Source organism: Thunnus thynnus, chromosome 7 (assembly GCF_963924715.1).
Source record: "Thunnus thynnus chromosome 7, fThuThy2.1, whole genome shotgun sequence".
Taxonomy (NCBI): domain Eukaryota; kingdom Metazoa; phylum Chordata; class Actinopteri; order Scombriformes; family Scombridae; genus Thunnus; species Thunnus thynnus.
The window spans coordinates 4901412-4927463 of NC_089523.1; the positions used below are offsets into that span (position 1 = coordinate 4901412).

At 38.7% G+C, this 26052-nt stretch overlaps 1 protein-coding gene across 2 annotated transcripts in view; it reads left to right on the forward strand.

Annotated features, from left to right (window-relative positions):
• Positions 1 to 26052, forward strand: part of sorl1 (sortilin-related receptor, L(DLR class) A repeats containing) — a 95396-nt gene that overhangs the window by 40100 nt on the left and 29244 nt on the right. For both annotated transcript variants that reach the window (XM_067593934.1, XM_067593936.1), the window contains exons 7-11: positions 14598 to 14699; positions 15948 to 16117; positions 18389 to 18581; positions 20169 to 20286; positions 24953 to 25026. In XM_067593934.1, coding sequence (XP_067450035.1) covers positions 14598 to 14699; positions 15948 to 16117; positions 18389 to 18581; positions 20169 to 20286; positions 24953 to 25026 — 657 coding nt within the window. The remainder of the gene's footprint in view (positions 1 to 14597; positions 14700 to 15947; positions 16118 to 18388; positions 18582 to 20168; positions 20287 to 24952; positions 25027 to 26052) is intronic.

A 26052-nucleotide genomic window follows, 5' to 3' on the forward strand; every position in this document is an offset into this window, starting at 1 on the left:
TTTTTGAAACCAAGCTTTTGAAACTAAAAAACTTCCCTATCTTTGAGAATAGTTAGCACAGCTGAACAGCATTCGCTGTTATTGACAGAAGCAGTTTGGTCAAGTGAGGCCTTTTTATACTTGTCAAAGCCTGAATAAAAGAAGAGAATGAATGCTACAGTACTTAGAGCAGTATGAATAAAGCCCAACATACTGCTTTGCAAAATAATAAAGCTTGAAAGTAAAGGTTGTAGGATTAGGACAAAATTAAAAAGAATTGCTTTATTTTTTGTTCGTTCACTTTGTTTGGTCAGCCCCTCTGCAGTTTCCCCATGGTTAGATCAATATAATTTCCCACATAAAAGTCTTTAGTAAAACAGTACCAAGCACCAGTACACAGACATTTAATTTGGCAACCGAAAGTTGCCATTTCGCTCCTAAAGTGCACCTGCATACATTTTTAAGACCTGTTTGTAAGCCTGCACTGTAATACGTAGTGAACCAATGTATTGTAGCCAGTTTCCCACCTCAGCATAATGTGCTGAGTATAACAGACATTAGATCAGTATTTGGCTGGCGGTAAAGTGGATCGCTGTATGTTTGTCATTGTTAGTCTCCAGTGTTTGTGTTGTGGAAGCCTCAGTTAGGCAGCAGACAAACAGACAGCAGTGCAGATGGTGAATATGATTTGGATCTCATCTCCTCTCTTGTTTCACAAGCTGCCTTGGACAGATTTACTTTCCTCCGCGTCACGTCAGCTTCGGTGTGGGCTGACGGCAGCCTGTAGCTGCTGTGTGTTAACAACAGTTGATTGTAAAGAGTGATCAGCTGTGAAGGATTTGTCTGATCTGATAATTGATATCATATGGTTCATCATACTAAGTCAATGCTCCTTGTTGTAGTTCAAATCAGAAGGGAGAGCAGGGAATTACATTAGTGTTCACTACTATGTGAGCGCCTATTAGCATACTTCTTACATTTCGCTTCCACTCAACTGTATGTCAGCGGACATGCTATTTTTCTACATTACAAATTTAAATGGAATGCTACACTACAATGCTACAAATATACATTGACATGAACAAATGAAACTACTGTAGTTTTGTTGCCATCTGTTCTGCTATTTGCAAATAATAATTTGATTTAATAAAAGGCAGTGGCAAACAGAAAAGACTTCAGCCTTGTTTTAAAAGAACTGAGAGTTGCAGCAGACCTGCAGTTTTCTGGGAGTTTGTTCCAGATATGTGTTGCATAAAAACTGACAACTGCCTCTCCATGTTTAGTTTTGACTCTGGGGACAGAAAGCAGACCTGTCCCACACAAACTGAGAGGTCTGGGTGGTTCATAACATAGCAGCAGATCAGAAATGTACTTTGGCCCTGAACCATTCAGTGCTTTATAAACCAACAGCGGTATAAAATCAGTTCTTTGACAGACAAGAAGCCAGTGTAAAGACCTCAGGACTGGAGTGATGTGATCCATTCCCTAAATCTTAGTAAGGACTCGAGCAGCAGTGTTCTAAATCAACTGCAGCTGTCTGATTGATTTTTTAGGGAGACCCATGAAGACAGCGTTACAGTAGTCAATTCTGCTGAAGATAAATGCATGGACAAGTTTTTCCAAATCCTGCTGAGACATGAGTCCTTTAATCCTTGATATATTATTCAAGTGATAGTAGGCTAACCTTGTAATTGTCTTAATATGGCTGTTGAAATTTAGGTCTGAGTCCATGACTACACCAAGATTTCTGGCTTGGTTTGTGGTTTTTTTTAACATTACCGATTGAAGCTGAGTACTGACTTTTAATTGTTCTTCCTTGGCTCCAAAGACAATTACTTCAGTGTTGGCTTTGTTTAACTGAAGAAAATTCTGGCGCATCCAATCGTTGATTTGTCCAATGCACTTACTCAATGCTTGTATTAGACCATAGCCCCCTGGTGATATGGTTATGTAAATTTGTGTGTCGTCTGCATAATTATGCTAACATATTTTGTTGTTTTTCCATAATCTGAGCCAGTTGAAGCATTTAGATGTTGAACAGAAGAGGATCCAGAATGGAGCCTTGGGGAACTCCACTGGTCATTTTTATCTGCTCAGATGTGTAATTACCTATAGACACAAAGTAGTCCCTGTCCTTTAAGTAGGGCTCAAACCAATTTAGTACCTTGCCAGAAAGTCCCACCCAGTTTCCCAGTCAGTCTAGTAATATGTTGTGGTCGACTGTGTTGAATGCAGCAGTGAGATCCAGTAATACTGACTGAAATTCTGCCACTGTCTTTGTGTACGTGGATGCCATTGAAAGCCTTAACAAGAGCGGTGTCAGTGCTGTGATGTGGTTGAAATCCTGACTGGAGAACGTCAAAACAGTTGTTTACTGCCAGGAAGTTGTTCAGCTGTTGAAAAACAACTTTTTCAATTATATAGTCCTATAATTGTTAGTGAGGTGTCTAGATTGTTCTTTTTTAAGAGTGGCTTAAACTGCAGTTTTCAGGGCCTGTGGGAAGACACCTGAGAAAAGAGACATGTTTACAATTTGTTTACAATTTGTTACGACTAAAAATGATAGCTCTATACACTACATAAATGTGTTGTCATCTGTTGATGCAGATGCATGATGTGTACAGTATGGTGCAATACAGTGTGCAAAGCAAGTAGGTGGTGTTAAGCACTGGGCTAATGAAGTCAAAACAACACAGTGCTGTCTTAATAATTCCCAGTGGCTAATGTGGTCAAAACTAATGAGCAATGCTCATTCCCAATTACTCATGTGATCCAATAAGACACAGAGGTTGACCTGAAACTGCTGAGAAACCAGGGGTGGTTTTCTGTTCTGAAAATGTTATTCTAAGTATCAGTAATTTAGCTAGTGTCGCTAAATGTGAGCAACAGTGAATTGGCCTGATTTTGTACATGCAGATTAATTTCTTTTCTTCTATGAAGTTAAAGTAAGACAGCGACTAAAATCAGTGATAAGGTTCAGCCTAGGTGAAACAAAAGGTCATATGTTTGTCCATATGATTGTACAATTTCCTGAAATTTCTCACTTGTTTAATGTAAATGAAAACAAACCTAGTTACCCCCTAAACATACTAAGGGGCGCATTTTACCCCCTCTCAGATGTTCCTGGCTCAAACACTGCATGTGAGCTCAGATAAATGCAGCTTAACACCATCACATGTAAATACTGCAGACACAAGTAAAAAGGATGTGAAAGAGGAAGTGCATTATCTCTACAGAGTGTTTGACTGACGAAGATGCAGGAAGTTGTTAAGTAGTACATCGGTTTAAACAACAACACTTTCACAACAGGACATTGCTGCACAGTAAATGAACATTTGCATACAAGTTTGAAAGCTGTTTTGAACTGATATCAGAAATAACTTTTATAGGCTGATTTCACTAAATAATAAGTGACGACAACATCACCAATACTGTGCACACTGTGTGAGAAAGACAATTCAGATCATAGTTTGCACTCATTCTAACAATATCCCTCCACTTACAGAACAGATGGAACCACAGTGTTAAATTATATCAAATCCAAAAATGTATGCAGATTGGAGAACAAAACCTTCTCAAATTAGTCTATGACCTAATACTGATCCATCTGGGGCTTGCTGACATGGAAAAGACAGAGACTTTCAGGACAAAAAGGCTGAAAAATATTGCCATCACTTGGCCCTCTTGTTTGGGTTATCTTTCTGAAGTTTTCCTCAGAGATGGTCATTTCTAGAACAGTTCATCAGTGCGTGTGATGAAGGAAGTCAGAGGAAACAACAAACATTACTGATTTCCAGATAAGCTCAGAGGCACTTTCATGTTGATTTACCAGATGTGGGAGCAATAGTGGCAAACAAACTGTAATTTTACAAGTACCAAAACAGCTTTTCCTGCTAAATTCTGGTTCTTATTATGTGAACATCATTCTCAGCTAAAACAGTTTTCAGCAAGACGTTGCATTAAAAGAGTTATGTAACTGTTATGAGAAAACAAAAACTTCTGAGGCCTGGTCAGACTGGAAGTGGTGTTAATTACAGGCATTTGGTCAGTGTATGTGTTCATTTGACAGCTTTAGAGTTGGACTGATTTCAAAACCTTCCATTAACTGAAGCTGTTTTCTTGATCTTCTGCTCTTTCTTCTCATCTCTGGTCAGAAGTTATACAGTTGTATGAGTTAGTTATATGAGTTATACAATCTTGAGATGAGTGCTAATTTTTCTTCAAAATAACACATTTTTAAACCCTTTGCCTCAATTCATGCCACCTAGATCTGTTCACATTCACTTCTGCTTTTCCATTGACGTTGCATACAATTGTCCCACCTCTGAAATGTGTTGTGTGTACAGTCTGAACAAACTTTTACAGTTACTACACCATCTAGACCAAAGAATGTAGACTTTTATTCTAATGGAAGAACAACAGGAGAATTCATTAAGTAGTTTTCCTATTTCTGGTTGAAATAAACATACAGTGGCAGAAAGGCTGAGTATATTTTATATTTTTCATATTGTCAACAAATCCCATGGAAACACTATTATTGCATTTGTGGCTAAAGTCTAATACAGGTTATTCCTTCTGTGCCATAGAGTTCCATCATAGTCCAAAAACACATTAAAAACACATCAGTGAGCCACACTGTTGCACTGTGTGACGTGCTCCTTCATTATCATGAACATGGTCACCATAATTTATTTAGTCAATCCCACATACACCGTCCTGCTGCTTTAAATTCACTGAGCACCAAATGTGTATTAATCCACAGTTGAAAAGAGTTCCCATCAAATGCACTATTTGCTGTTGTTTTGGTAAATTTACTAAAAACTACAATACCTAGCTATTTCAAGGAAATTAGTGAGACTTTTTAAAAGTCAAACAATGTATTTGTGAGTTTAAAGATTTAGGTCTTCAGTAGGAGCCAATAGATTTAGGACTGAGAGCCACCGACAAGGTAGGGGATAGGAGTACTAGAGATGGACGAACACATTGTTGGTTTTGGTCAGTAAGAAAAATAGAAAATATCACCAGCTTTTTCCTTCTTAAAACACACACTGACAACAGGGTTTGCCCACAGTTGTTGTGATTGACCTGTCTGTGACCTCCCTCCACACTGAGCTCTGACCCTGACCTCCAGAGCTGATTAGACCAGTCAGACAGACCAGTGCAGCCCTCAGCACAGTCACTGCCCCTGGGGCTTGTACAGAGATGGTTGTGGAGGAAAGGGAATGGAACAGATACAGACTGACCTGTCACAAAGCATCAGCACTCTTACACTGCTCACTTACAGTACAGAGCCATCTATATTTTCAGCCATGCTCATTAGCTATGAAAAGAATGATTCTTCTAGTCTAGTCTCAGTTACTTTCTCTCCTTTTCTGTCTTTAGTTTGCACTAATAGGATTAGAATAATGAAATATCACAAGTGCTTTTGGCAGTGCCAAGCTGCTTAAGCTAATTAAAGAGCCAGAAATGGAGAGTTTTATCTAACAATAGGGATCCTGAGGAATAGAGTGCTAATCGGACCTTAAAGACCCCCAGCTTTGGTCTCAGCGAGCAGACCCAGGCAAGATAACTGGCTTAGCAGATGTAATGGGGATGTTGATAAGGCCCATCCCTTCTCTTCCCAGTTATCTGTTAGCCATATTCCTGCTAATTTAGATCACAGATCCTCTGCAAAGAGAGTCTGAGGCAGAGAGAGACGAAAACAGGAAGTGGAGATTTGTAGAAGGAAGGATTCCTCCCATCAAAGTACAACATACTTTCTAGTGGTTTTTGAAGCCCCTTGGTGAAAGTTCTCTAAACAGTTCAGTTTGGTAAATACATAAGAGACTGGAACATTTTTGGCAATGTCCTCTTTTGTAAAGTAAGCTGTTGTTTAGAAATACATTTTCTCACAGTATTTAGAGGAAGATAATGGGGGAAGTGCTTAATATCTACCATCCCATTCTGAAGTAATCAAAAGGTTAGGAGGTTAGGCAGTATCTAGGGTATTATTTAACGCTACGGACAGGGGGGATATTCCCCTCTCACTTTCCAAAATCCCCAAATCTCGCCACACCTAATTTTACACTTTGAGTTTGAATCTCTGTAAACAGTGCTGTAATACAGATGAAAGAAACTCTGAGTTGATAAAAATGCAAATATTCTCATCTTGGTCATTTGTACTTGTAATGTGCTCACAGCTAAAAGCTTTACAAGCAGCAGCAAACTTTTTATTTATTATTTGTTGTCCTGGGTTGTGCCTCTCAGGCTTCATAAAAGTTACCACCTGATTGATGGAGCTTGTTGGGGCAGTATGCACACTAAGAGGATGATCTGCAGACACTACTTACAGCTAAAAACGTCTCTGCATGTTTTTTGATATAAAAATCATTTAATCTATACTTTGATTTATACGTGACAATGTGTGATTATAATATTATCATAAAAAGAAACTAGAATTGAACATCAATCAGTAAAGGTTCTTTTCTTTTTTTAAAGATACAAATACAACATTATCTATCATTAAACCTGTAATTATTTATGTTTTTGACCACTAGATAGTAACAATCTGTACACATGATATCAACACATATAAAGTTGTTTTGGTGAACATGTTAGCAAACAGTTACTTGTTCACACATTCAGCAGGCATTGAGCAAAATAAGCATCCAATTTGAGAGGTGTTTCAGTCAATCTGATGAATGTAAGTGTAATTTTCACTCTCCTTTCGCTCTGTGTTGCTCTCAACCAGCTATTTAGAAGAATCTCTGGCTTTTTTAGCTGCTAAATGCTCCACTATGTTCACCAGCTAATCGCTAACTTTGTCTGCCTGCCGTTTGATGCTGGGCAGGGAGCATTTTATCAGGGCTTTCTTACTAAAAACAGAGAGCTGACTGCTGCGACTTGAAAAGACAGTGATGAGAGCGGTGAGAGTGAACCAACACAATAAAGTTGTTAGCTGTAAAACCAAAACAATGAGCTGAAAGACACTAAAATTCTCCATAGAGCTGAGGGGGACTGAAGGGGAACAATTACTGAGAGCATCTTTAAATATCTATCAATGAAACTGAATGTGTTTGTTAAACCTCAAGGATACACACATAGTGTTTTGGTTAGTTAAACTGGATGTTATTTGCTAGATTGATATCAATGTATATAAATCCAGGGAATGGTATTCACACTCTTTTTTTCAGTGTTGGGGTATGTATGTCAGACCGGAGATGAAGTGTGCTGCCACATGCACATTTCAAGATTCTCAAGCATTAGACAACATCGGAATGACTTCACTTTGATGTTTTACTTTGAAACTGAGGTTGATTTCTGAAAACTCTTCATATCCCTGAATAATATCTGTCTTGAATCTAAAAGCAGTTTTTTGGGCAGATATGGAGAGTTCAGCCTCAAACATGAGATATGCTGTAGCCTGAGTGCTGAACCGCATAACAGGCTTAAACGCAGTGTTAGTTTGACAGGGTAGAGGAGAAAACACAGTAAATGGTATAGTAAAAGACACATTATCTTTTAATTATGTGTTAAATTTACAACCACATACCAGATCCCAAGAGAGACAAGAAAACCATCTGGACTACTACTTCTAGCATGACAAAGGACAGAAATGTTTAACATAAAGCCATCTACATAAGCACCTGAGATCCTCTTGAACTGAGAAAATGCAGATGTAAAAGACAAGACATGTTGGCTTTACAATGTATTACAAGCCTATCTGAATAACAGCATTGCCTCAGGAGCATTGGGCCAGTGGGTCATGAATATGTAACAGATGAAACATAGGCTGGTATAGAGCAGAGAGGCAGCCTCATTGCCAAAACTGTAAAGCAACATAATGGTCTGATAGGATGCAACTGTACAGCAGTTGGGTAAAACAAGCACTTTGCCTCAGAGAATTGGGCTTGTGACATTTTGCAGCTTGTTTCGGTGTCAGTGCAGGTCCCTTTCATTTTATTAAAATGTCAGCCTTAAAAAGTCGAGGCAACGGTGAACATGCACTCTTCCTCCAGGCCAGTCATTAACAAATGTCACCTTGTTGCTGTTCACTATGTGGGAGTGGAACTCTCACTCTGTGGCCTTTTGGGTTACAAGGAAATATTGAAGATGCACTTACATTTGAGTGTAGGTATGTTCATACATAAATCCAGGAAAACATATGATTCAGTTTGATTCAGAACAAACGGCTAATATTGTTGCAGATGTTATGTTTGAGTAATCGTCGAAAGTGTGTCGACACAAAGATATCTTTCTGATTTTTTTCAGAAGCTTCCAATGTATGAGTGCTTTCCTGCTGCAAAAAGAAATTTGACATATTATGGCCACGTAAACACACACACAAACATGTTAGCAAGCAGCAGCTGTAACGTTAGCATTTATTTTGTTCACCTAACGAACGTAAGTCGATAACTGTGTCTCAAATCACATACTTCTGTTAGTACACTTTTGTGTAGTACACTGTGTACAATATGCTTACCATCCTATACTTATGATTACTATACTTACTACGCTATACTTACTGGCATAGTGCGCGAATTTCGACAGGGTAGTGTTGTCTCAAATCAAACACGGCTGTTGTGAACTTAATGGAAATGACGATCGCAAATTAGCATTAGCTAGTGTTAGCATTCGCATTATCGTTCGCTCTACCAAATCATTACAGACTAAATTAAACCAATAAACATACTGATGTCAACAGTATAGTGGTGCTTAGTGCTAAAAAACACATGTATAACTTACATTTGTATAATGCGGTGATGTTCACCGCACTTATGTCCTCGGCCGCCATTTCCAGTTTGAAAAGTGGTCCCTCCCCCTCCGTTACGTAGCCAAGATGGCGACCATTGAGGACGAGAATTGTGCATAGTTCCACACTCAACTTTCTGACCGTTTTGAGTGCACCATCCGCATACTCATAGTGCACTGCATTTTTCCACACTTCTCAGTGTGAACGCACTTATGCACTCAAAATGTTAAGTGTTAGTACAGAAGTACACAATTTGAGACACAGCACAATATTCACTCTCCTTTCAGCTCTGTTTTGGTCTCCAGCAACTCTTGAGAAAAATGTCTGGCTCGTTTGCTGCTAAATGTTCACCAGCTAGTAGCTAACTTTGTCTTTCTTCTGATTGGTGCTATTGTTGGAAGTTGTTGAGATTTTGAGCCAAAACAGTAAAATTTGCTGGCCAGAAAACCAAAACAAGGAGCTAAAACAGGTTAAAAAAAGTTGCAGACTTGGTGTAAATTCTTTGTGGGTCTGTCTAGTGGTAGCTTTCTTGTGATGCATTCTCATTTGGAGTAATAAAAGAAATAACTAGTGCAGCTTTAATTGTTAGAAAGTCTGATGTTTTAGATATATTTTTGAAGTATTAGTAACTGTAGATTCATCACATTTTATGTCCATATTATCTTTATTACTCACGTGTCTTTTTGCCACCCGGGCTGAGCTGATCTGAGGCCCAAGAACCACATCTCAATTCAGGAATTTGTGAGTTTAGAGAGGATCAGTTTGAGAGAACATGAGCACAGTGTGGAATGTGTGGCTCACTTACAGTTGCCATTGCAGTGCAATTTGTGGTTTCAGTGGAAAAATATATCATCACTATGCCACTTACATGTGAAAACACATAGTAGACATTCTCCTGTCCAATTTTCCCTCTTGACTCACAAAGTCAACTGACCTAAAAACCTTGATATAAGTATTTATAGGGTGAAGGAGTAGAATAAAACTCAAAGCTCCACACCCACAATTACAAATGATAGTGGATTTCCTTCCAATCTTAATTTTCTACACATAACTGCTGTAACTGTTTGTTTGTATGGGCCCTTTAATGAGAGTCTTTCTATCTTGTTATCATTCTGTGTACCATATATATATATATATATATATATATATATATATATATATATATATATATATATATATATATATATATATATATATATATATATATATATATATATATATATATATATATATATATATATCTGTTCTTCACCTCCATCACCTCTTTTGTCTCAGTGTTGCTGCTGCTTTGCTTTCGTGTCACACCATACAGTCAATGTCGGCACCATGGTAGATAAATCAATAGACTGAATGGAAAAGGCTGAAATGCTCTGCTGGAGGCTGGGGATGCTCAGGCACTCAAGGATACACGCAAATCCTCACACATACACACACACACACACACACACACACAAACCTCACTGTAGGCTCAAACAAGATTTTTGAAAGCCAACGTTGATATGTTTCAACAGCTAACTTTGTGTCTTTCAGTAACTTTATATTGTACATTTTATTGCAAAAACTGCAGAAAAAACCTCCATAATGACTGTTTGTACTATTTCTAATAATTATAGTTATTAGTTTATCAGAGATATTTCTAGTAGAGATCATATCTGTATATGAGTAGGGTTGGGTTCTGAAAGCTGGTTCTGGTTTGGATCTGGTTCCCAGACAGAAAAATACTTGGATATGCTAACAAATCTCTTAATGAACCTTTTTATCTCTCCTTGCTCTTTTTTACAAGCCAGGAACAATGTAGGTAACTTAAGCAGGCCTCTAATTTTTAGTGTCACTCTTGCAGGTTAAAATGACACACATCACAGACGCCATATTATATCAGTTGTAGCTTTTTCATCTTAATTCCTAAGTTCATGAAAATGAAACCTCATTCGCTTTCTTGCTGAGAGTTAGACAAGAAGTTTGATACCACTCATGTATGGTGGTTTAACAGAAAGCATGAGCCAGCAGACTGTTAGCTTAGCTTAGCATGACCAGCAGAAACGGGGGGGAAACGGATTGTTGGGCATTGTTGGAGGGTAACAGAATTTGTCTACCAGCACCTCTAAAGGTGACTAATGAACATGTTATATCTTGTTTGTCTAAGTCTCCCTGTCTTTATGCTAAGCTAACCGGTTTCTGGCTGTGGGTTCATTTACAGCACAGATATGAGAGTGGTATCAGTCCTCTTATCTAATATTCACCAAGAAAGCACGTTTAATTTTCAGGTTGGGTCTCCAGGTTGTGAACATTAATTAGATAACCACTAAAAACTGTAGTGTTTCTGCCATCTCAGCTGACAAAAGATGATCCCAGATCTATGAATCTTTGAGTTGTAGTTATTTATAACTGGTTACTTGCAAATGTTGAAAGCTAAACCTAAGTAGATGCAACATGGGATTGGATTCAGTAAACATATTTGATGCTGTATTCATGCTATCAAACTCCAACTCTAAAATTCTGAGGCACTAAATGCTTGATATAGTATGCGATTATTAATAAATGTCTAGTATCAGCCCTTTTTATCGTCCAACCAGGGCATTAATCTAATTGTGAGATCCCAGACAGAATGAATAGTTGATGTGCAGCTCTGCTCTCTGAATTCCCGTCTGACTTCTTTGTTCGACTTCAATTTATAGCTTTCTAAAGCTGGCCTCCTGCTAGCTCCTCTCTCCTGATCTTTCTCTGTTTAACTCCCTGCTGGCCTTTTTCTGCCTCCCTCTCCTTCTTTCTTCGTCTTGTTTCCTCATTTTTCTTTGTATCTTTTTCTCTCTCTCTCTCTCTCTCTCTCTAGAGAGTGTTGGTTTTAAAGCCTCAAACAGGGTGGTCCAAACTAATCCAAAGTAAAATAATGAAGCTGCTGAGCTCTCTGTAAGTTTGATCTAAGCCACAATCACAAGCTAAATTTACAGCTGGGAGAGCAAGGGATGAGATGGAAATGCAAAAAGAATGAGGAGTAAACTGTGAAGACAGTGTAATTAGGAGCAGAGTAGAGTCTTTATAAGCACAGAGGGCTGGTTTATTTATATATATATGTATTATATATATTACCAAGAATAAAGCACACGCCTTTCGTCTCTTCCTATGGATATAGATAAGAAGAAAAGTCAGCAGTGATATAAACAGTATTTAATGTGGCTAGATGATGTTTCAGTTTAAATATCTAGAACAGACAAAGGTACAGACTAAAGGGTTTAGGTGGGAAGGCTATAACATAGTTTTTTTGCAGTCATAGACATACAGAGATAAGACACTTTAGAGCAGATATTTTCAAACTGTGAGACGTGCCTCCTCAGGGGGGCCCGAGTGAGATGAAGGAGAGCCCGGTGGGAGAGATGTGAGGCATGAGCCGCAATACGCAGCATAACTTGTACCACTTCTTTGAGTCATAACTCAGTGAAATCTGAACACAAAGACATGATACACATATTTTTAGACTCAGTGTAACTTATACTTCCTGAGGATATCATCATCTCCGTAAACATCGTGAACAAACATCCATAAATTTGCTTAGAAATCATGGAAAAAATATGCGTCCCCCTCACCTCAGAACTCACCTGAGAATCTTCACGTTTTTAAGTTTTCTTCAGTATCAAAGTAATCCAGTCATAGCTGTGTGTTCATCCATGGCTACACGTTTAATGGTCAGTTATGTCTGACAGTGTCAGACCTTGAAAACCCCTGGTTTAAAGAGTTAAGTTCCACTTTGGCAGCCTGTAGTGAAACTGGAATAATTTACAAATATTTGAGTCAGACATGGTAGCAGTGAAGCGCACACTCCTCTGCACTAAACTAGTTCTCTGTGGTTGATAAACAGGAGAAAAAAGCAGCTTCAGCCATCATTCATCACCAGGGAGTCCAGCTGTGTCTGAGAGGAGAGTTTCTTTTCTCTGTTTTTGAGGAAATGGTTTAATATTTCAGGCTCCCTCTGTGTTAAAAGTGAAGATCTCCGGCACTGAAAATGCATCAGAAACACTTTTAAAAAAAACAGTTTTTTAAAAATGTGACTGACAGGTGTCACGGCAACAGTAGAGGTGAGCCAAAACTATTTAACTGATGAAACCAAGTCAAAGAATCTCTTGGGTTTTCATTTCAGACCTTTACTTCATTTAACTTCATTTCACAAAAAAATAGTTTGCTTGATACTGAGTCCACATATTTTTAAAGGGGTACTCCGCTTATTTAGCATTGCACTTCCATAAAGTTGGCTGGCTCTTACACTTCCCATGATGCAACCAACAGCATCTTTTCATTTTGTCATCTCCAAGCCTAAAACAAGATAATTGATAATATATTGATAATGACTTCTCTCCAGAGCCACAGAAAACATCATACAACTGTTCTCACAGGCTTGAGTTCAATTACCCATGGCATATAAACTGACCTTTAAAACAAGCCCATCATTTCACTCATTATAAATCAAATTGTTAATTCGTTTTTTTTTTTTGCTACATTATTGATGTTAGATAGACCATACACTTAAAGTCAATTCTATAAAATTCCTCTGACAAGGTCTCGCTTCTTAAATAAAAAACATAAATAGGGCTGAAACTAACAGTTATTTCATTATTAATTCATCTGTTGAATCTTCTTGATTCATCGATTAGTTGTTTGGTTTATAAAATGTCATGTTTTGTCCTGTCAGTCCACAATCTAAAGATAAGTTTATTATTATCAAAACGGAAACAAGAAAACATTCACATTTTCAGAGTTGGAATCAACTAATTGATAAATTGACTTATTATTGTAGTTATTTTTTGCAGGGACCAGAAAAAAAACAGATAAAAAGCTAGATTTGTTGTTGTTGTCTATAGAATTTGATGCACATACTGTATGTCTGTCTGTTTTATATGATTGTTCTGTGTTATGTCACACTGAACTGATCATTTAAAATACAAAGAAGCAAAAAAACTAGATAACTAGATATAGAATTTTAATGTGTTTTGCTGCTGTATTAGCAGTTGACATGGACATAGATTCCCAGAAGCACACATTATTCAGTGATACAGCATCTCTTCTATCCAGTGTGTGTGTATCACTCTACATACACTATTTATGTATTTATTTACCGTATGTCATTATCACTGTTCACTTCTTTCAAATGAAAATCTGATTAGTAAGAGCCGGTGATCACATCTAGAGTATATCCCCAGGACTCTGATCAGAAGACATCTCTGTTCTCTCTTCTCCCTCTTTCACTTTCACACACACACACTCTCTCTCTCTCAGACACACACACACACACACACACACACACACACACACACACACACACACACACATACACACACGTTCACTCAGAAATGAGATATACTCAAGTCCTCCACTCTGTCTGGTGTGCATGCTTGTAATTCATAAAAGATCAGAGCTCTGCTCCTTACCAGCAGCCAGCTTCATAATGTCTCTCTCTCTCTCTCTGTCCCTCTCTCTCTCTCCCTCTCTCTCTCTCTTTCTCTCACACTCACACACAGATTTCTGTACCCCACCGGGAGTCTTTTTGAATCTGGATGTTTAATGTTTTCTGACTCAGCTGTTGAGCTCTGTTCTAAGGGGAATATTAAGACAAGAAACATCATCAGGACAGCCCAGATAACCGAAGCAGCCTCTCCTCCTTTTTTTCACAACCTCACCGCTGTGTGGACAGCACTGTCCGGCCTGCCACATACCACATGAGACAGCAGTGACCTCTACTCGGTCAATTCTGCATTAGAGCTGTGAGAAACAAAACTTCACAGCGTGTAACTAGGCTGGATATCTCCGAGTGGTTTTTTGGGTTTGACGTACAGTAAATGATGAGCAGCTGAATGAACTGTGCTGTCTCTCTCTCTCTCTGTGTCTTCTGTCTCTCCAGAAACTGTTTGGCAGCCATGAACCATCATCTGTTCAGCTCTGGGTCTCCTACAACCGCCAGCCGATGAAAGCTGCCCAGTTTATGACCCGCCATCCAATCACAGTGAGTCTGCTTTTTTTTTTTTTTTTTTATGGACTGGAGTAAATGATTCATAAAGTATTTATGAAAGCCCAATCAGTAGACTAATTGATTAATTGGTTTTAAAGATTCATAATCTTGTTTACTCTTTGATGAGATAGTTCCTGATTTAAAGAAAAACATTGCCAGTTTGAGACTGGACTGTTCTTGTAGGGCTTGACAGCATTTAACATTTTAGTACTTTGGCTTAATTATCTGTTTTTTGGCGAAATCGTCAAAAAATGTGTTCCATTAGAAAAGGGTTATAGAAGAAAAACACATTTATACATAATTTCTTTAATAAGGTATGAAAGAAAACATTATTTTGTTATCAGTAACAAAACTCAGTATTTTTTTATGGTGTATACACAGACAATATGGTAAACGTAGCACGTCAGCATGGTCTTCAGTGCTCTATTAGTGTCTTCATAGAACGTACTAAGTGTAGATCACCTGTGTTTTGGCAGCGCTCAGAGCTCAACACACAACACACTGTAAGATCTGTGTAAGACAGAAGAAAACAGACTTGAAAGCTGTGACCTGAAATATGCTTCGGCTACAGCTACGTGTGTAAAGCCTGTGCAGACAGCTGTGTTAGTTAAAATAGAAGCATATCTGTTCCGTCAGATCGCTGAAGAACGCGGTTGAAGCAGCTCATGTGTCGGTAGGTCTTTAAGCTTCCTCACAGATTTCAGAGAGTTGTCATCAGTTTGAGGTGACTGTATGGAGTCGTTAGGAGTCAGTGTTTGGGCCAATCCTCCATGTCCTGATCATCAAGAAGATAGTTCCTCAATGCAACTAATCATCAGGTGTACAATATTATGCAACATTAAGATGGCGGTTTGCTGATTTTTAGGTCCAAATCGGTGTAATGTCACCTAGTTCTGCTTCACTCCTGTCTGTTTCAGTAAACAGTGGATAATCCGAAATAAGCAGAAGAATAACAGCAGAACAACAGTATGGTTCCCATTTCTAAAAATACATGACACGACTGATTTTAATGGAAGAACCACCTGCAGTACACTGCTCCTCACAGCTTACAAGTTCATGCTTAAATGTCTCATATCAAGTCTTTTCACATTTTGTCCAGCCGTGCGTCGTGTCCTCATCTAATCAGACAGTAGGTCAGTGAACTAAAGATGACTTCCCCTTTCTCTCTCTCTTTCTCTCTCTGTCTCTCTCTCTCTCTCTCTCTCCCTTTCTCTCTCTGTCTCTCTCTCCCTCGCCTAACAGGAGTACTACATAGCGGACGCATCTGAGGATCAAGTGTTCGTGTGTGTGAACCACCTGAACAACGTCACACACCTGTACATCTCAGACACGCAGGGCCTGTCCTTCTCTCTGTCGCTGGAGAATGTTCTGTATTATAGTCCCGAGGGCTCCGGCAGCAACACACTCATCAGGTACAACACACACACACACACACACACACTCTCACTATCTGACATTTATCAAAAAAAATGTGTTAGGCTGGTTGGGGACAGCCAGTGTTTAGTCACAGCATACTGAATGTTTTCATGGCTGTAGAGTAAACACTCAATTGTTTGAACTCATCATGTCTTTAGGACGTACTTATTTAAAAGCACTAAGTGTCACCTTTGGGTTAGCCTCTTTTGTTTGCTGTTCAACTGCCATAACTGTCAGATCCACAGAGATGGCATCACAGCGGAGTGAGTTAATCATCCAGTCAAATGTTTTGCTCATTTGCAAGCTTAGTGCACATCACAGGAAGGCTGGTTTTCTTTACTACATATACAACTGCTGCATTCCAGGTTGCATCAATGTGCAGTCTTGTGAAGATCAAGGTTCAACATAATTCAAGCAGTTTATTATTTAACACGATTTTTACGTTTTCTAATATAGATGAACTTTTTTGAGCAGTGAACTTCTATTTATTACTTGTCTCATAAAATAAAACAGTTCTAGTCATTTTCTCAACAGTTAATCACACACTGATAGATGAACTAGCTTAAAACAGTTGGGTGCAAAGCGCCACGTAGTGGATGAAATGAACAGAAGCTTTTATTTTAAAATGCTTGTGTGTACAAGAACGATTGACGTAAGACACGTCGTTGAAGAAAAAAAAGTTCAGTATAAAAGCAGACTGTTGAAGGTGTGGCCAAACACTTTGCAAGATCATGATCTGCTCTTATAGGAGGATCCTACACTTACTCTCTAAAAACTCTATATAACTCTGTATTTTAACACCTGTCTTGGTGAATTTGCATAATAAACGACCCTATTTAGGGCCCAGACTGCAAGGTGGGGAAAGAAGCCATAAAGTCATATTGGAATTAATTACAGCTGCTTGCATCCACAATCTCATTCTTTTAGTCATTACCAAAAGTTGGATAGTAGGTTGGTGAGTATACCTGTCAAATAAATGTTGTGGACAAACATGTATATTATTTGCCTTTGAAATGTTGCAGGTAGAAGTATAAAGTAGTATATGATTGTGAATGATTCCAGAATCAGTTTCATTAGCAAAACCATGTTTAAATACATAAACATTCGTACTGAGTTGAGCTCAGCATTAAGCCTGAAAGTTCATTCTTGACTTTGAACAGTTAGAAAGTAGTTTGACAGTAGCTCAGTCACGGGCATGTCAACAGAGGCCTCTCTATCTACCCTCAATGATCAAAAGGTTCCAAGAACTGTGAATTCAAAAACTGAACTAGGAACTGTTGTTCTTTGTACTTCCTGTTGAGTGGCTCTGATGTTTTAATTCAATTTAATACATCATAAAGAGGGGAAATGCAGAAGAGGCAAAGGAGACTGAAACCACTAACAACTGAGCAAACTCAATGAAGCCCAGTGCATGTGATATGCTTAAAAGTGAACAAATTGGGACTGTTTTGTCAAACGTGTATGTCCAAGATTAGGAATAACTTCATGTTTCATGTATAAGTAGCTGAGTAAGCAGTTGCTTTCCTCCGCTTGCCTTCATATTAGTAACACATCACACAATCACGCAAATGGTACCATAGCATAGCATATAACGAGTTCAGCATGCAACCCTGTGTGTACCTCTTGTACAGATTAAGCACAATAGCACAGTAGTAATTGAGTAGTTCCCATAGCAACCCCAGGCACTGACAGGAAGACCTCCAGTTCTTATTACAAATGTTTGATACCACTGATGACACAAAGGCTTTGCAAGCACAGATGTGTAATACTTCCTTATTTAATAAGAGACAATTTATTGATCAGAGAATAGAGCTCTGAGCTCCGTATTCATTGTTTTTCTGCTCAGTCTTCTCTGTAATCACATCAGGAAGAGCAGTTGCACTGTTGGCTCAGGTGTTTGCCTGCCAATGATTCTCTCTGTCTGTCTGACACATTGGCTTTTGCTAATTTAATTAGCCATGGATCCCTGTGCCTTGTTCAGTGTTAGTAAAGATTCTGTTGTTTTTGTTGTAAAATTGTAAATGCACTTTTAAAATGCTGATGTATATATTTCAGCCGTGTTTGCCCTTCTGTGTTGTCTTGGCAAATAAATAAGAACCTGCACAGAGAAAACAGCAATTAAAAAAAGATTTATACAAGAAATGAATCAGCAAAATGTTTTCTTGGCTGTAGCAGGGCTGGAATTACCACAGAAAGTATCAATTGCTTCACACTGTCGCACATAGACAAAAACTCACTGTGGTGGGATGAATCTCTGTGTGTTGTAGGTACTTCGCCAATGAGCCTTTTGCAGACCTGCACCGCGTGGAAGGGCTGCGAGGCGTCTTCATCGCCACGCTCGTCAACGGCTCGGTCAGCGAAGACAACATGCGATCCGTCATCACTTTCGACAAGGGAGGGACGTGGGAGCTGCTTCAGGCGCCCACGGCCGACAGCCTGGGAGGAACTGTAGACTGCCAGGTACACAGACCAACCCACACCTTTCATCATCCCAGATTTCTGTTTGGCGACATCAGTATTGGTTCATTGTTGTCATCCATTCCTATAATGGCGGATATGATTACTACTGTACTACTGACTCAGTAGTAGAGTATCTTGTTTTGACCCAGCTCTACTTCCTAATAATGTGGAGATGTTGTAGAGAAGTATGTGGATTGGAAGTAGTAACTATGCTGAAGTGATTGGTAGAAATTGATCAGTTGATTAAGAGAAAGTTAATCAGCAACAATTTTGATAACTATCTAACTAATTATTTTAAATCAATGGAAAAATTAAATTGAATGGTGTACAAATCCAGTTGCAGCCTCTCCAATGTGAGAATTTTCTTCTTGTTTCTGTAAATGGAATATCTGAATTCTGGACTGGACACAAGACTGGATTACATTCAGGGCAAAGCAGTCAACTGCTCCAGTATGCCAGACCCTGAGCATCCCCAAAAGCCAGAGTTTTACTGGGCATCAATTGGATTTGGCAATTTGATTCATTACTGAGTCAGACTAATTAAACATTAGTTAGAGACTTGGCACCACTGACCACTTGGCAGGTCCTGCAATATTTGCTAATCCCTTGGTCATGTCCTGTAGATCGAGTTTTAAGAGCTTTTTTTAAAATTTTACTTTGTGTTCACTTGATGCATATTCCTAATGAAGTTTTGTTTAATCAAATAAGCACAGATTGGACTGATAATTAGAGGTGAGTGGGTACATACACACAGATGGCAGTAGGTTGGGGGTCAGTACTGACTCAACTGCATATTTTTGCCACAGGGCCTCTAACAGGTTAATCTGGCCTTGGTTGGACAAAAAAAGCAATTTAGAGCTCTCGGAAATCGTGATGGGCATTTTATACTACTTCTGTGCTACAACTGCTGCTTTTTATTTGCAAAATAATTCTTGATGAATATAAAAAGAGATAAATCAAAAATTCTAGTAGTTACATCTTAGTTCCAGATGTGGTGTTTCAAGGAGGATTTGACTGGTTGAAGCAGCCAGTATTCTGTGCTCATATCCAATATCCACAAGTTTAAAGCAAATCTTAGAAATTTAGGGATCGCCAAAGATTTTTATTTTCAGCATTTTTTAGCATCACAGGGCATTTATATTTCCTGTTGAAAGTAATTTCAAAAATTTGCTTTTAATAATGACAATTCATACAGACAGGATGATGCAAGTCCTATTGTAAGTTTTACAAACTGACTTGTAGTTGACAGTATGAAGGGTAACCCTCATTGTGATAGAGGTGGACAACCTTGACTGTTTTAAAATTTGATTTTTAATAATATTCCAATATCAGCCCAGTATTTTTGCAAACCAATAACTCTAACATTACTTTCTATTTCTAGCACATACTTTGTCTGTTTAGTAGTAGATCTAAGTACTAGACCCACTTTACTTCACATTCTGGTGTACCTGTAAGTGGATAAGCACACAGAATAGGAAGCTTAGGGTTGGAGAGTGGAAACTTTTCACGATGTAACTTGTTAGCAAAGCAGAGAGAAGAATACTAACAACTGAACACCATCATCTGACTCTCCTCCCCTCCCTTCAGCTCAGTAAAGGTTGCTCTCTCCACCTGGCCCAGCGCTGGAGCCAGCTGTTCAACATCCAACTGAGGAGGATGCCCATTTTATCAAAGGACTCTGCACCAGGACTCATAATGGCCACAGGTGGGAAAACACTACTCAATTATGACTAGAAATCTCTAGAATCTGTGTGATGAACAGAAACACAATCTTAAAAAGATTCAGTAATTTGGCAAGAGTTGTTGTGAGCATCCTTTAGACAAGATAGATGAAGAGAATTTGGGTGCCATCTGTTGAAAAATGGTCTCACTGATCCTGTGCAAGGCAAGTTTCTCTTTTTTCAGCAACTTCCACTTCATAACACAGATAAGTCATATGCAGGAAACCTGCAATACAAACCAACACCTTCCTTTGTGGTGCTAGAGCTGCCTTTCTGTCTCTTTCACTAAATGGCTACTTCCTGTATTACCCAAAACACAGGAAACGTGGTTGCAGAGAAGTTGCTAGACACATCTTGCTCGGTATTTCAGTGTTTTGAAATACAGAAAATTCTGAAAATAAACAAACTGTTTCATCATTCAGCAGAAAGATGAATTCATCAGAATGAAGTGGAATGAGTTTCTGCCTGCAGTTTGAAGCCTCTTTGCTTCTTCACAGCTGGTGGAAAACATTGATTTGTTGGTGCTCTCCATTGTCTAGGAGACTGCTTCCCCTGCACCCAGTCAGTCCCTCTAATTAAATTCTTAATAGATAATGGGCATGGAGAGAGAGAGAGTGAGAGAGGAGGAAAGACTGGCAATCGGCGGCGCCATTCGCTTCGTTATCGCTCTCAAACAGATGGGCTAATTACTGCCGCATCACCCAGCGGGCACTCGACAGGTCAAACACACTAATGAATACAGGCAGGCATGTACATACACAAACTACACAGGCATGTTTACATACAGAACAACCTGAGTAAACGGCTCATATATATTGCTTTAGGGGACAGTTGGGTAAGATGAGCCAATTTTTACATAACCTCTAGGCAAGGAAAATGAGACAGAGGTAGAATGAAAACATCTACTTTTATTTCAGGATGTCTCCTATCAAATGAAAGTGAAAGAATGCATCGATGACAAAGTGACCTAAAAATGTTCATCGGAGTGGGTGGGTAAATTGAGCCATCTGGGAGTAAACTGACCGTCTGACTTTTTAAGACCGCTGAACAATCAAAAACTACTATTCAGAATTCCATTCAGGTTGCAGGGGAATATGAATTGTTGCTCCCTCCTTGCAGTTCCTCCACTCTTTAGAGGTTGAGGTAGCTTCTTCATCTCATCACTCAGTGGGAAAGATCATCATTTTCCTTAAATGCAAAGGTGGTGCCAGCCACCTTGAATGCTGAAGACCTTCCCAAAGATGTTGCTTCAGGCATACGACAGGAGGGATGGTGATGCGCCATAAAATTCTTGAACCCATTTGGACCTAAAACCTTGACTATAATTCATTCTGTCATGGTGCTGCATTAAGCTGCACGGTATAAGTTAATCTAAGCTGACCTAATGAGTCATGTAATTTCTTGCACACCCTACCAACTAAACCCTTCTCTTTCCAGTTGTCGGGGACAGGAATGTTGTTTCTTTCTGCCGATGCCAATGCCAGTTCACATGATTTCTTTGGAGTAAGGCCATGGAACTGGTCAGCCAGCTTCTTGATATGGTCTGCAAGCTCTACCTCCTCTGTGGAACCTTCTTTGCTTCTGCTGTTCCACTGTACACTACTGTTTTTACTTCCTTTACCTCCTTTTTTTTTATGACCTGTCAGTACCTCTGTCTCTTGCCACCGATCTGATGGATTTTCCATTCTTGACACCATTGGCTGCTCGCTGTTGAGCCTCGGTTTGTTTTTCTCTTGTAGGTTCTTGGCATGATGGCTTCTCTACAATGAACCATTACCTCAGTTTACCCCATAGCTACCAAAAAAACAGCCTAGCTTAGCAATTCAAGCTAATCTTTAGCGAAGTGATTCACATGCAACTGTTGAATACAGTTGAAAGGAAATTTCTCTCAAGACAAGGGTGTAGAAACCAACAAAACATCAAGGCAAAACATAATAACATAAGTCAAGAGAAAACAAAAAATTATAAGACAAAACATGAAAACATAAGACAAACCATAGAAATATCAGACAAAACAAACATAAGACAAAACAAAGAAACATCAGTCAAAACTTAAAAACAGCACAAAACAAAGAAACATAAGACAACACAGAAACATCAGACAAAACATAGAAATATCAGACAAAATATAGAAACATCAGTCAAAATAGGAACATCAGACAAAACAAAGAAACTTCAGGACACAACATACAGTAGAAACATCAGACAAAACATAGAGACATCGGTAGAAAACAAGGAATCATCAGTCAAAACTTAAAAACAGCACACAACAAAGAAACATCAAGACAAAACACAGAAACGTCAGACAAAACAGAGACATCAGTCAAAACACAGAAATACTAGTCAAAACTTAAAAACAGCGCAGTTCAACTTTATGACTTTACACGGCTACACATTTTTAAACCAAAACACAGAGCCAATACTAACCATTTATCAAAATTCAATGTCAACGATGTCAAGCCTTGAAATGATTGATAATTTGTTGTAATTATATCCACAATTGCACAAATACTCGATATTTCACCTTGATACCTTTTTGGGGAAATGTCTGTAGCACAAGTATTTTAAACTGTCATGTCAAACCATACTCAGAGATGCTAATCACATTCTGCCTGAGTTTGCAGATGCCCAATAAAACATTAAATCTACAAGTTTATAATGTGTCAGCACTACTGTAGGACTGATCATCATTACGCTGGTTGAGTTTCCCCCCAATTAGATTTGGATGAGACACTTGAGTGAAATTCTGCATAGTAGACAAAGGAATTTGTTAGCGATACATCATTGTCCTGTTCCTCTTCTATGTATATTATTATTGTTGCCATCATAGTCATTCTGGCTGTCAAAGAAAACACTCCTCCACCTGTCCATAAAATCTCTCAAAAACACTAACATGCTTTGGCATGAGATTGCACAAGTTTAAAAGATATTCAGTTTTGGCAGAACATATTCACTGTCAGTGGTTGCACTCCAAAAATATCAGTGTGTCTTTAAACACTGATACTGATAGAACTCCACTACACATACACGTACACAAAGACAGTATATTGATGCGTGCCAGTTTCATATCTGCACAGTCGCAGAGGGGAACATTTGTTTATTGTCTGGAGTCTCTGGCTCCTTGTGTGATGATATTTAATGAAAGTCATTAGTCCGTTTTACACGGAGACGAGGTGTAATTCATTTCAGAGGAATTGTTACAGCCCTCGACAGACACGGCGAGCATCTCATATTAATCTGCTCTTCTTGAAGTCATTCACCCTGAAATGTGATTTGATAAACATGATTGATTTCTGCAGATGTAAGCAGGTGTCTGTCTGCTCTCAAGTGTCAAAGGCAGACTCTACTGGTATTAATCATCCAGTCCATAAATTCCATTGTTCTTGACAGAAAGAGGGGTGTGTGTGTATGTTTGTGTGTGAGGAGAGAGTTTGTCTGCAGGAGGAGGAAGTCTTTTTTCTAGCTTGACATTCACAGCCTTACCTTCTCTGTAACTCTGAATCCCTACAGATGATATAAAACAAACAAACAAACAAGATAAAAAGCATCTCCTTTCTGCCTCACCTTCATCTATGTGGCAAAATCAACTCTACCTCAACGCTCACACTCACCATCTTCAAAATCTCTATTCTACACTCACACAATAGTTATTTTAACATCTCATTCCTCTTAACTTTGTAGTGTGAATATCTTTACCCGTATGTTGCTTTTCATTCAAGTTTTTAAATGTGCAGATAACAAAATATGAGCAAAAGAAACAAGACTGAGACTGCTAACGTCATTATGCTAACATACTCAAAGCGTCAAAGCTAACATGCTGGTGTTTAACAGGCATAATGTTTAGCATGTTAGCATGCTAACATTTGCTAATAAGAACTAAACATAAACCAAAGTATTAGACAAAAGTTAAGTAAGTTACATTTTTTCCCGCTAACACTAGATTAAAAGAATCCAAAAGATGCTAGTGAATCTCCCGTCTTTCCCTCCACCACCACTAGCGGTTCAAATTTTTGAAATATCGCAACATCTACCAGATGGATTGGCCCAAAATTTGGTACAGACATTAACGTTCCCTGCAGAATAAATTGTTGGTGATGACATAAAATCTCACAATAGGCTTCACATGTTGACGTCCTCAGACACATGAAGAGATAAAACTATGTAATACTGCCACTTTAATGCTTTAAACACTTTAATGCTCACATCATATTAAAACTCCTTTGGTGATGGTTACCAAAGACCTTTACTCAGACACCACTCTGGCCAATTTTTAAATTTTACTTCACCAGAACGGCTAAGATCAAAAACAGACAGTGGACCTTAACTCTTAACTCTTTAGTGTTATGGAAAAACAAGTGAAAAATGTGTATGGCAAAGTCCACTTTTGTTTTCAGTGTGTTTGATTTCAGCATGTTTCTTTGTGATTTCTGTGAGCAGATCATTCCTGGTGATCTGCCGTATTAAATAACAACTTACTGAGTGCGGACAAAGGCCACATGCATGAAAAGATACAGAATGCTATGGTTTGAGTTCTCGAGTTACAGATTTTCCATATGTGAAAGCAAGAGAAGTCTATTCAGGGAAAACCCCTGTAATGTATGTGTGCATGTGTGCGTGTGTGTAAAATGCCTTTTTGTCCTCTGATTGCAGGATCTGTAGGCAGGAACCTGGCCAACAAACCCAATGTGTATGTATCCAGCAGTGCTGGAGCCCGGTGGAGAGAGGTCAGTGCAAAATCTGACACAGATGACAAGAAAAACACAGCTTGTAAAACCGAGTCCCAAGCAGCTTTTCTATCAATTTAAACATGCCACAGTGAATTTCATTCCAGTGCCTGTAAATGTAGCCAAGCATGATGGACTTATCTGCACTATGTGACCTTCTCTGTAGTTGTAAAAACAGGCCCAGAAATAACTAAATATGATCATCAGTTCAGTCTGTAGTTTCTATGGTTTATTGACTTGTAATTATTATTTGAAACACAGACCATGTTACATTGAAACAGTTGTTGCAGGGCAATGAATGTGCCTCAAAGATTGTGCTACTAAACCTTTACAAAGGTGGTGGTTTTTAAAGCTGCATTGATTGATTTTTGGGCTCTTGAGGGCAGCAGAACAAGCTGGACTCAACATCTGACATATCACCTTTATAAAGTTGTTTTGGTGGAAATGTTAGACAACAGTTGCCTATTTGCATGAATGTAAGTCCATCAACTCCTGAGGATCATATCTGTCTCTTTAGCTGCTAAATGCTCCACTGTGTTCACCAGCTAGTTGCTAACTAAAATGTTGATTAATGCAGCTTTAGATTATTTTAAAGAGGCCATATTATGCCCCTTTTCCACAAGCTAACACAGTTCCCTGGGGTCTTAATAAAATGTACTTGACATGCTATGGTCAAAATACCACATGGATCAAGCACCACAGCAGCCTTCTCATCCTGTCTGAACAGCCCTGTTCAAAAAGGCTGGTTTGAGTGTAAATAAACTTGGATTTTGCTGTGATTTAATTGCAATAAATGGATCAAAAGGATGCCAAAATAACTACATCAAGATGTCGATTTGTAAAAAGCTTGAATTCATCTTTTGTCTGATCTGATCACACAACAACAAGCAAACAACTGTTAAAATGCTTATTTTCTGAATGGAGTTCAGGTCGATCAGAGCTATACTAACATTGTAGCTGCTCCATCCACACTCAAAATAATGTCATCTAAAGGCATAAATACAGCAGCGACAAGATGTTTATTAC